Below are 12287 nucleotides of genomic sequence, written 5' to 3'. Positions count from 1 at the left end.
CTGTCCTAGATACCACCACCTCTCATAACAAACTACATCTCAGAGTGAACTCTTCTTTCTCTTTACCACCTGCCTTCCACTGCAGCCACCTCCACTACCTGCCCTTGCTTCGGAATCCTCTTTCTTGGTTGTTGACATTGGCATCCTTGGAATTACCAAAACAGGTGAAGTGATGATTAGCCCTGACCTAGATTAACCTGACTAGATTCAGTAGAAGTTTGGAGTCAGTCTTTCCTAGATTTACATCCTAACTCCACAATTTATCAGCTGCGTATTCCTAAGCAAGTGACTTTTGCCGGGTCTCTGTTTCTTCATCTGTTAGGTGAGAGTGGTAAATAAGCCTTAGTGTTTGTAATGAAGTCTTCACGTGCTACTGTCACACTTTAGGTGCTCAGGAAGTGGTAACCCTTACTGTTAGCGCTCTTCCTCTTTTATCACCCTTCCCTTCCCATCCCGTTATAGAGAGTCTCAAACATGACTTGCTTCTTCTCATTCTGATGCCACCCTGAGAGTTCAGGCCCAGATATTGTTCATAAGCAGTCATCCTTGCCTGACAAAGACAAGATAAGAAAAAGCAGCAGAAAGTAAGAATATTTATAGAAAAGAAAAAAAGTTAAATAAAAATAAAAAAATAAGTGGTCATCCTGCCTCTGTTATTCCAGGTGCCTCCAGTCTACCTATCGCCTGGGCATTGTATAATTAGATGTGGTCAGTGATTCCTACCTAGTTCATTGGCTCCTCTTTGCCTCTAAGGATATTTCTTAGCAGGATATATATGTTCTCTGTTTGGGCTCTTCTGGTTTCTCCTGCCTTTCCTGTTCCTCGTATTCCTTTCCGCGAAGCTCATTCTACAACCTGCACAATTCCATGGAAGTTCCCTGAGCATGCCATTCTTTTTCAGGCTGTCTCTTTGTTCATGTGCAGTTTCCCTTGACTGGTAAATCCCCTCAGCCACCACTATTTTTGCCTGTTGTTCTTCTTTTTCAAAGCCCAGCTCAGGCAATTTTCTCCTCTCCTATGGAAGTTGATTCCTTTCTATTACCTTTGTAACTTCTAACTCCATGGTAAGTGGCTTGTTTTGAGGATTCGTAACGATTGCCTCTAGGGTTTTCTCCAAATTAGATACAGTCATATGGAGAGAATAGGTAGGACACATAATTCAGACTCTGTCACTTGAGGCCAGGAGTTTGAGACCAACTTAGGCAACATAGTGAGACCCCATCTCTACAAAAAATTAAAAAATTAACTGGGCATGGTGGTACACACCTGAAGTCCTAGCTATTCGAGAGGCTGAGGCAGGAGGATCCCTTGAGTTTGAGGCTGCAGTGAGCTATGATTGTGCCACTGCACTCCAGCCTGGGTGACAGAGCAAAACTTTCCTCAAAAAAACAAACAAAAAAAGACTCTAGTAGTTTTCTCTGTTTTGGTATTTGTCAGGCAAACCACACCCACACAGGTACATACATGCATGCACGTGCACACACCTGTGCACACAAGAAGTGAGTACACATGAACCATTAAATTCCTGGAAGGCAGTGGCTTGCCTTTTTGGTTCTTGTAGTTCAAACATTAACGTGTTTAACAAATGTAAACTTTGCCAGAATAGTCTTCCCAGATATTTGTTAATTACAGAGAAGTCTTTAGTCCTAGTGAATGCAGTGAAACAAGCCAAAGTTAGGCTTACATCATTTTATATTGGGACGTTAACACAAGAACCACTTATATCCGTAGCTGCTGCATTTAATGGTACAATCTTATTTCCCAAACTAGGTTTGAGAAACATCTTACCTATTACAACAGCAAAGGTGCCAATTGTGAAGTTCTTCCATTTGAGAAGTGGTCTGGAAGTGGATATCAGTTTGTATAACACATTGGTGAGATTTTCTTCCAGCTTTTTCTTTAGGGAGGTTAGGGGAACAAATGTTTCACTTGAGAAAATCTCGAGTGAACCATTTATTTTATCTTAATTCTTTCAAGAGTTATTTATGAGTGCTTGCTATGTACCTGGCAGTGTTCTGAAGCTAAGGATATAACAGAGAATTCATTTAAAATGAGGCCAGAGTGGCGGGCTCTTGTATTTGGTTTGAACTTTGTTTGATTATTTATTTAACTTTTTTTTTTTTTTGAGACAAGAGTCTTGCTCTGTCGCCCCAGATAGAGTGCAGTAGCACCGTCAGAGCTCACTTCAACCTCAAACTCCTAGGCTCAAGCGATCCTCCTGCTTCAACCTCCCGAGTAGCTGGGACTACAGGCGCATGCCACCACGTCCAGCTGATTTTTCTATTTTTTTAGTAGAGATGAGGTCTCGCTGTTGCTCAGGTTGCTCTTTAGTGCCTGAGCACAACCAGTCCTCCTACCTCAGCCTCCCACAGTGCTAGGATTACAGGCCTGAGCCACCGTGCCCAGCCTGAACTTTTGTTTTAATTTATGGTGTAATGTGTCTTTGGAGACACTGCTACGCTTTCAGATGGGCACAGTGTAATCTAGATATGCTCAATTCTTTTTACGCTCACACCTGTTTTGTTTCAGGGCTTTATGGGATCTCTCTGGCTGCTGAGGACATTTAATTGAAATAATACCATGGGTGAAGGGATCTTACATATACTTAAAGGGAACAGAGTATTTAGTTAATAGCCCTTATTTTCTAGTTGTTCACACTAAAGACATATTAACATAATGGAGGTCATGAAGTCAGATGTTACTTAAAATTCTTTATTATCTAGTGAATTAATGAAGCTTGTCTTCAGAGAGAGGGAAAGATAATTTCAGTCTAAATGTCTTCTCTGTGTAACGAACCACAGTGTAAACTTATTTAGAATATTCCAACTTAAAGCCTTTTCATCTAATCGGTAACCTTGTAGTGTAATTTCCCTTTTAACAGGCCCTTCATAACACAAGGCTTTTATCTGCTTATTCAGCCATTGATCCCAGAGTGAAATATTTGTGTTATACCATGAAAGTATTTACAAAGGTGAGTATGCTTCCTGTTTATTATGAAATTTCATTGCATCTTCATACCTTGTTGAAAACATGAAATCTGTACTTGTTAATGAATTATAGTCGTGTCACATGCTTTCTGTAACTATTTGGGAATCCCTGTGGAGAAAGCTAAAATTTTTTTATCTGAAATTTTACACTGTGATATGATTTTGCTTGTCCCTAATTGTCCACTGCTTTGTTGAATTGGGTTGGTTTGGGTTGGTTTTGTTGGCATATTTTAGCCATCGAAAATGTGATTTTTATTAGTACCCAAAATAAACATCTCTTACTTTTATGGTAATCAAATGGCTCCCAACTTAACCGTAAACATTGGTGCTCTTTTCTTTGTTCTTTGTTTTCCTTCCCTCCAGATGTGTGATATCGGTGATGCATCTAGAGGCAGTTTATCATCATATGCATACACTCTTATGGTGCTATATTTTCTCCAGCAGAGGAATCCACCAGTCATTCCTGTCCTTCAAGAGGTATTAGTAAATAACATTGTAATTGTTACCTGTAAAACTGGGTGATCTCTGAGCCCTCCTCCTTCTCTAAAATTCTGTGGTTCTATAGTTAAATTTTTAACTATTTTCCTAAAAGTTTTTGTATCAATGCATTAAGTTTGTAATCTAAACTAATAGTTTAAAATTTAATTTCAGATATACAAAGGTGAAAAGAAACCTGAAATATTTGTTGATGGCTGGAATATTTATTTTTTTGATCAAATAGATGAACTGGTATGTATTTTAAGAGTAAAGATTTTCCTATATCGTTGACTAAAAATCAGCTCTACTATGCTGTAATGTAGCTTTTCAACAATTTTTTTGTTTGTTATACTTATATCATAATAATGAAAAACTAGCAATTTATAGATGTTTTCTTTGAAGTGAAACTATTTTATTAAGCCAGGTGAGGGTCTAGGGACTATATACAGTATTTATTTAATGCCTAATAATTCTAAATGGTTAAGTAACTTTATTCCAAGTAAAGGAACATTTGCTTTGTGGGAGTCTTTGAGTTGTAGAGACGTAATAACCTAGGCAGCACCAAAACTCTCAGAATTTATTTCGGGATTCTCTCACTAACATGTTCTGAGGTTTAGCACTAAAAACTGAGCATTCCCTATCTCCAAGTCATATAGTTGAGATTAATAAACTCATATAAATGGTATTTTTAAATATGAAAGGAAAGTTATATATTTTTGTCTATTTAAACTAGTTAATTAGAAATAAATCCAAATTTACTCCCCAAGATACAAATAAATGTTGATTTTAACACTTTACTATAGAGTTTGATATCCCTTGTTCCCTTCTATTTCTAGCCTGCCTATTGGCCAGAATATGGAAAAAATACAGAATCTGTTGGGCAGCTGTGGCTGGGCCTTCTTCGTTTCTACACAGAGGAATTTGATTTTAAAGAACATGTTATTAGCATCAGGAGAAAAAGTCTGCTTACAACTTTTAAGAAACAGTGGACCTCAAAATACATTGTTATTGAAGGTACAAATAGAATTACAACTGTTAGAGTATAGAGATTGAACTATGAAGGCATTGTTCTTCCTCCCTACAGAGCTTTTCCAGAGCAGCTAGGAGCTGCTGCTCCAGATACGCAGTGCAGCAGTCCCACTGTTGCTCACACCAAACCAGCTTGTCTGTTCCTAGCCTAAAGGTTTATTTGTAAATGTCTACTGTCCTTTCACCATGACAAATCTTTTGCTATTATTGGGCACATACTGAAGAATAAGGTAGCAGTATAGATAAGACATCTTCAAGACAATGGGACTTTTAAAACCTTCCTGTTAAAGGGTTTGAAGAGTGCCACTAGGTGAATTTTCACGATCTTTGTTTACTGTTGATGAAGGAGTTTACCTGTAAGTCAATTATATGTAAATTTTGACATTTATTTCAACAGTGGACAAGCCTTTTCTTTTTCCATTGAGTGCAAGGATCCATTGAAGCTTGCCAATTATTAATGATTTGTTTTCAATTTTTGAAGGTTTATGTTTTGCTTTTATTTTCTACATTACTTTCAGATGAACTCTTAGTAATAGGCTAAACTATAAAGAAGTCTTCATGATTATATAGCCAGCTATTCTAAAATTGGGAAACTTCAGTGGTGGTAGTTGTAGTGTTTTTAACTATACAGTAGCTAATATTGTAGTATCTCTACTATACCAAGCAAATAACCAAAAATACCTGCACACATAAAAATCACCAGAAGAAAGCATCACCAAACTAAGTAGGTAAGCTTTTTATAGCAATTAAAATAATACTCCAAAACATATCAGGTATACAGCTATCTAAGACACTTGAGATGCAGACATAAAAGATCATATGAGAATCTGTATGAAGATTTTACTGGAAATTGTATCCTGAGACCCAAATAGCCTTTGGCATGACACTGGGAAAGGTGAATGTGTCTGTGTATATTTTAATTCATAGTGTGTTTTATGATCTCCATGCTGAATTATTTTCTAAAGTGATCTTTACGAAACTTGTTAGTTAGCAGGAAAATTCAGTGCTAAAGTGTTATAAATTTTGTGATTTCTATATGCATCCAGAACTAGTGTCACCTCATATCAGGCTATTGTGTCTTCTCCAAACAGTATTTATTAAAAATTAGTCAACCAATCATAATATACAGGATTTTGTAAGGAATTAAATATAAATCAACACCCTCTTTTCTGATGGACACTTCTGTGGAAAAACTTGCCTTAGGCAAGTTTTTCCACAAAAACTAAACATTAAAAAAATAAAATTTTAAATTTAAAAAATTTTAAAGCTGATTAAAAACTTTTAATTTTTTTTAAAATAAAGCTATATTATTTAGCTTTATTACAGATTTTAAGCTCATTATAAAAAGGCAGTCATTTAATACTGTTATTAATGATAAAGTAGATGATACTTTCTTCTCGTTATATGGGCTTCACGTATTAGATGAATAATGGCATTTCCTGTTATCTTATTTACTCTCCTTAATTTTGTTTCCTTAGATCCTTTTGATTTGAATCATAACCTTGGAGCTGGATTATCAAGGAAAAGTAAGTTATTTTGTTTGTAAATTTTAATGCAATCTCTTTTCTTTTTAATCCATCTAATTGAGTTCTTACTCTTTTCTTCTTAGTGACAAATTTCATAATGAAAGCTTTCATCAATGGTAGAAGAGTCTTTGGTATTCCTGTCAAAGGATTTCCAAAGGACTACCCCTCAAAAATGGTAAGTGTCTGTTGGACATGCCAAAAAAATAATTTCAAAAGTGCCTAATTTGTACATAGTCCATCAGTAATAACTATAATACTCTGAAAGTCTGGTGAATCTAGCCAAGATAAATAGTTATTAATACAATGCAAAATAATTCCAAAAGCCCGCCCCCCGCCATTTCTAAATGTCCCTGGGTGGAGGTTTTTTATCAGGAGAGCAGAGAGAGGTAGACTTAGGGTGGGAAAATTAATTTTGCTGCTGTTTCTTTTCCTTGGGTAACACATACCAAGGAAATGAATACCAGCACTGAAGCAACTTTGAAAATGAAAAAAAGAAAAACTACACCTTTAAGCCTTCAAATAGCTTCTTAATAGAGGTGAATTTAAATTTGTTAAATTTTTGGTTTTCCCTTTGATACCTTTTATTCTTGATTATCTGTGCCAGCCTTTGTAGGTAGCTTCGCTGTTCTGCTAGCATTCAGCTTTATTCGGGCCTCGGCCAAGCCCAGTTTGTACATATCTATGTACATCCTCCACTCTCCTGATGTGAATCTACATTTTCCATTCTGCTTGCAAGGGAATAATAAATCCTCTTAATAGGACTAGGAGAATGACAGTGCTGCCTGTACTAAAGAACTGTCTGTTCTTATGTAACCTGATACTCAGGTTTCTAAGGAACCACAGTTATTGAAGACAAACCCAAATGTTATTTCATAGAAAATATATTTCAGCGAGAGAAAAATGGTTAGAGACTAGATGATTTTGCTAAGACTAAAGTTATTTTTTCTGCATTAATTTCCTTAATAAAGACTTTTTAATTAATGTTATTTTAAATTGATACATAACAATTATATGCATTTATGTGGCACAGTGTGTTTTTTTTCTGTTTGTTTGGTTTTGTTTTTTTGTTTTTTTTTTTTTTTTTTTGAGACAGGGTCTCAGTATGTTGCCTGGGCTAGAGTGCCGTGGCAACAGCCTAGCTCATAGTAACCTCAAACTCGTGGGCTCAAGTGATCCTCTTGCCTCAGCCTCTGGAGTAGCTGGGACTACAGGCGTGCACCACCACACCTGGCTAATTTTTTCTATTGTTTTCCATCTAATTTCTTTCTATTTTTAGTAGAGCCGGTCTTGCTCTTGCTCATGCTGCTCTCGAACTCCTGATCTCAAGGAGTCCTCCTGCCTCAGCTTCCCAGAATGCCAGGGTTACAGGCGAGAGCCACTGGCACCTGGCCCACAATGTGTTTTGATACATGCATACAGTGTGGAATGATTAAATCAAGCCAATTAACATATCCACTGCTTTACTTGCCATTTTTTGTGGTGTGACATTTGTATTTACTCTCTTAGTTATTTTGAAATATATAATACATTCTTACTGACTGTAGTCACCCTGTTGTGCAGTAAACCTCAAGAGTGATTCTTCCTGTCTGTCTGAAACTTTGTTCCCTCTGACCAACAACTCCTCATTCCCTCCCACCCCACAATGAAGACTCATAAAACATCCAGTGTTGGATGACATCTGTACATCTGTTTTTTGCTGGATATTGCGGTGACAGTCTCCTACAACAGTGCATCTGAAACTTGTTCAAACAAATCAGCTGGTGATTTTGTTAAAAAGCAGACTCTGATTTGGCAGGTCGGGGGTGAGGCCCAAGATTCTGCATTTCCCGAAGCTCCCGAGTCATGCCAATGCTGCTGGTCCCCACTTTAATTTTAGTAGCAAAGAGGCCAAACCCATTGTCTTTCCTTTCTTCTGTTATTTTTCTGTCAGAAGCCACACTAAAACAATGCAGTAAACACATAGCTGTTTTCTTTTACTCAATGTAATCTGTGTAATACAAATCATGTTCCTCAGTTCACTAGGTGTTAGTCTTTACATTTTATGAGAAAACAAAGCCTTTGTACCTGGCCTTACTTCGTCACACGTCCTAGGGAAGCTGACTCGAGGGGAGGTGTAATGTGATTATTTAAAAATGTGCTTAAACCTTTAGGGTTAGTGTTGAACTGTATGACAAAAATGGATTTAGGTAAAATTATCCTGACTTAGACCGTGATGGTTTTAGATTTTTTTTTAATTAAGTGGTAAAAATACTTATTGAAAATAATTATACGTCAACATTAGTATGTAAGATCACTGTTTAATGTATAGTTATATATTTTGATTTTACGTTTAATAGTTGAGGCTTTTATACATTTCTGTTCTTCTAGGAATACTTTTTTGATCCAGATGTGCTAACTGAAGGAGAGCTGGCCCCAAATGATAGATGTTGTCGAATTTGTGGGAAAATTGGACATTTCATGAAGGACTGTCCTATGAGGAGAAAGTAAGTAAATGTTCAAAAGGGGTGGTTTCATTTTGTTTTCTTATTCCAGGTTTTAAATGGGGTTCTATCGTAAAAGAAAATAAGCTTGTATGAAATCCAGTATTTTTCAGATAAATGTTTTGTTGTTTTGTTTTTGTTTTTTTAAAGAAAACGAAGTGATTTAAAACATGGCTTTAAGTACAGATGACTAGGATTGACTCAGGGGTGCGGGTGGCAGTCTTTCAGGCCTGATCTCCTTTCCTGATTTTGATCACGGCCCTAATCATTAGTTAGCCTCTCCAACAAGGACAGAAGAAGAAAAGAGGAAACTAAAATTCTTTTCTCTTACAGTAGTGAGAAGTTCAGAATCTTTTAGTCAGTGAACAGTTGAATGAGCTTTTTCAGTATTTCAGTTACATTTCTAACGTACAACAACTGAGATGTAGCATGTTGGGATTTATATTCATGAACAGTTTCCTAGAATGCAGGACCCTTTGTTTGTACTCAGCCTAACCCTTATTAATTGCTATGATTAGGTGAGCTGCTCAGTTTGGTCACCCTGCTTTCTTCTGGTGATGCTTATAGGGAGCAAAGAGGGGTGTGTTTTTGACTGCTTGCTTGAGACATGTTGTTTGGGGCGGTAATAGTGGTGGTTTTAACTGTACAATAATATTCTTATTTTAAAACATGCTACTCAAATTAAGTCACCATCTGGAATTTGAGGAGCTCTTTTTGTAGTGCTTTTTCCTGTTACTCAAATAATAGTCAGTGATCACATAGGGCAAGGAGAAATGATATTGATAATTTAAGAACACAGATCTCCTTATAACCATTGTTCTTTGTGAACTTACACTTTCACATCTCAAATTTCCAGCGCCTAGTCAAGAATGCTAATGTACCAGAAAGGCTATTCAAAACACCACTCCAAGGACAATTTGAGTTTCACTGAACCAAGGAGTCCCACTAATTGCAAAAATTGGTTTTATAAGACTAGAGCAAGTTTGAAAATGAAAAATTATACCTTTAAGCCCTGAGGTAACTTCTTAATAGAGAAGGTGGACTTTAGTTTGTTAAGTTTTTGCTTTTCCCTTTGATACCTTCCATTTCTGATTATCTCATAACTCTGGAGTTGGCTTAATATTGTGTAAGGTTTCTATTAAGATTTTTCCTACTAGTATGATGTCTTCTACAGAGTGAGGCGACGGCGAGATCAGGAAGATGGCCTGAACCAAAGATACCCTGAGAACAAAGAAAAAAGAAGCAAAGAGGACAAAGAAATTCAAAACAAGTATACAGAAAGGGAGGTGTTAACAAAAGAAGATAAGCCCATGCAGTGCACACCTCAGAAAGCCAAGCCAGTGAGGGCAGCTGTCGACCTGGGGAGGGAGAAGATTCTCAGGCTACCAGTGGAAAAATGGAAGAGACAGGATGACAAAGACTTAAGAGAAAAACGTTGTTTTATTTGTGGAAGAGAAGGGCATATTAAAAAGGAATGCCCACAGTTTAAAGGCTCTCCAGGTAGGGACACCTATCACACCTTGATGTTTGCACTAACATCTCAAGGAAAATCTCCTTTTTAGAATTATTGACTATTTTCGTTATATTCATTGCTTCAACAAATATATTTACTCATAAGAGATACTGTTTTTAAGAAAGTGAAATCCCACTCCCCCTTTAATTCTGATCCTCTGTACATCTTAAACACTTATTCCTGGCCTTATTTAGAGTCTTATGAAAGTCATTTGATGGGCTTTTCTAAGATTATCAAGGAAATGAAAGTCTAATCATCCCTAGTACCTGAACAACGGAGCCTCAGTGACCAGAAAACGAGCTACAACTTAAGCTTTGCTACTCAGTATGTGCACTTTTGAAATCAAATCACTGGCCAGCCAACGGGGGAGGCAGTAGCCCAGGTTAACTGAGGACACTAGACCGTGTTTGCAGGCTCACAGTGAGCCACTGGTAGTTTTGTCTGTATGCACGCAGGCGCGTGCACCGGAAAGGGACTAGAAGAAGTATGCTGCACGGTTAACACTGCTTATGTCTGCAGAGGGGAATTATGGAGGATTTTTTCTTTAGATTTTATTTTCATTTTCTACAAGTAAGCATGATTATTCTTACGATGAAGAAAAAATATATATTATCAGTAGTTCAAAATCATGCACAGATCTTGCCCCCTTGAATTGTTGGATGTGAATTGGCCATTTTTACTAAATGGGTGAAGTGACTGTTGTGGGTACCTTTTTAAGAGTCTATTATGTGCAAGAGTACCTTGTGTGTGTACAGTAAGCTATAATTTACAAAGCAATTTATACATTCTCACTTTGTTTCTCAGAATAAATTTGTGCCAGTGGATGGAATTTGATAAGCATAGAAAAGAAACCCTGGGGAGTCATTTTTTTCTTTTCCTAATTGAAGTAGTTAACCCTGTTGCTATCCTTAGTGTGTATGTGTTTGGGAATAGCATTAAAAAAAAGAGTCGGCGCTGCTTTGCAATTTCCTTAAAATACTCCAGTGTTTATAGTTCTTGGAACAACAATACCTTTCTTCCATTTTATTTTATCATATTCAGCAAAATAGTGTACTATCTTTTTCAAGACAGAAGATTTTTAGATTGCCCATTCTTGTGGTTTTTTTTTTTTTTTAGGAACTTTATACAAAAAGAAATATAGTTTTTAAATTTTTATCCATTATTTTTTAAATAGGACTTAAATGTTTATGGGCGAAACAGCTTTGGCTAGCTCACATGGGACATACACCAGAATAAAAGGATTTTCTTTTATGGTAATAAGAGGAAAATGTGTTTAAGTGAAATTAAAGTAGTAACAGTTGCTAACATTCATTGAGCCTTTACTATGCGTCAGGCAGTATTTTAAGTACTTTACATGGTTTTACATGGATAATCTCATTTAATATTCACAACATCTCTGTTAAATGTGATGGTATTAATATCCCCAGTTTACAAATAAGGAAAGTGTAAATAGTGTAGATAACGATTTAAATCATTTTACCAAAATTATTTTTGTAGGCTGCCCTTCATAAGAACTCAAGGTCTGTGTTTACCAATAGCATGAAACAGATTATCATTGTGTTCCTCTTAGGTACAACAAAGTGGTAAAGTTGCCCCAGCTTTGATGGATTTCTTTTTTCTAGCTAGTTGCAAGTTTTAAGTTGTTTACTAGTGAAGCTCTCCAAACAGAGCAGTGATTCTGGCAGTCTGAGGGTGCAACAGCAAATCAAAGATGGGGGGTGCATATCCTGGTGGCAGGGGGATTATCAGGCCTAAGGATGAGCACACATCTAGGACTGTGGTTTCTTCAGAATGCAGTAGTCACACATGGAAGTAAGTAGTCATCGTGTTACAAAAGTGAAATCAGAAGGGAGGAGTGGGGATAGAGTATGGTGAATCTCCTTCAGTAGCAATTGAACATAATCAGCGTTTTCCTGTCTAAAAATTATGCTCCTACCTCTCATTTCTTCAAATATATTAATTTTTTGTTTGTACAACGTCCTGAGTGGTGCTTCTGTCATAACAACAAAAATTCTTTCTGTGAAAGTTTGAAAACAGAACTGCTTTGAGTTGAAAGTAGAAACAAAAAGTGCTGATTTCTTTTTTAGGTATGACTAAATCAGATTATGTATTTGGACCCCCTTCTTCACCTAGCCCTTTGAGACCAACTGGTACATTTGTTCAGGTAAACCTAGCTCAAAACTGAGAAGGAAGCCGCTCTGTCATCTCTTTATTCAAGAGACACTTACCGAGTGCTCACCCCTCTGTGCCAGGTCCCCATCGAGGTGCCAGCAGC

General features: G+C 36.8%; 1 protein-coding gene across 2 annotated transcripts in view; it reads left to right on the top strand.

The window, feature by feature from the left end:
• The window catches only part of LOC138388332 (terminal uridylyltransferase 7), a 63268-nt gene that overhangs the window by 38622 nt on the left and 12359 nt on the right, over positions 1-12287 (top strand). Inside the window, exons 18-27 of one of the 2 annotated variants that reach the window (XM_069476290.1) lie at positions 1771-1874; positions 2882-2971; positions 3351-3464; positions 3639-3716; positions 4301-4478; positions 5972-6019; positions 6103-6194; positions 8387-8502; positions 9674-9999; positions 12100-12176. In XM_069476290.1, coding sequence (XP_069332391.1) covers positions 1771-1874; positions 2882-2971; positions 3351-3464; positions 3639-3716; positions 4301-4478; positions 5972-6019; positions 6103-6194; positions 8387-8502; positions 9674-9999; positions 12100-12176 — 1223 coding nt within the window. The remainder of the gene's footprint in view (positions 1-1770; positions 1875-2881; positions 2972-3350; positions 3465-3638; positions 3717-4300; positions 4479-5971; positions 6020-6102; positions 6195-8386; positions 8503-9673; positions 10000-12099; positions 12177-12287) is intronic. The other variant, XM_069476291.1, reaches the window with a different exon arrangement.

This window comes from Eulemur rufifrons, chromosome 7 (genome assembly GCF_041146395.1).
Source record: "Eulemur rufifrons isolate Redbay chromosome 7, OSU_ERuf_1, whole genome shotgun sequence".
Lineage (NCBI taxonomy): Eukaryota > Metazoa > Chordata > Mammalia > Primates > Lemuridae > Eulemur > Eulemur rufifrons.
The sequence above is the reverse complement of the archived record's forward strand: the minus strand, read 5'-3'. Positions and strand labels throughout refer to the sequence as shown.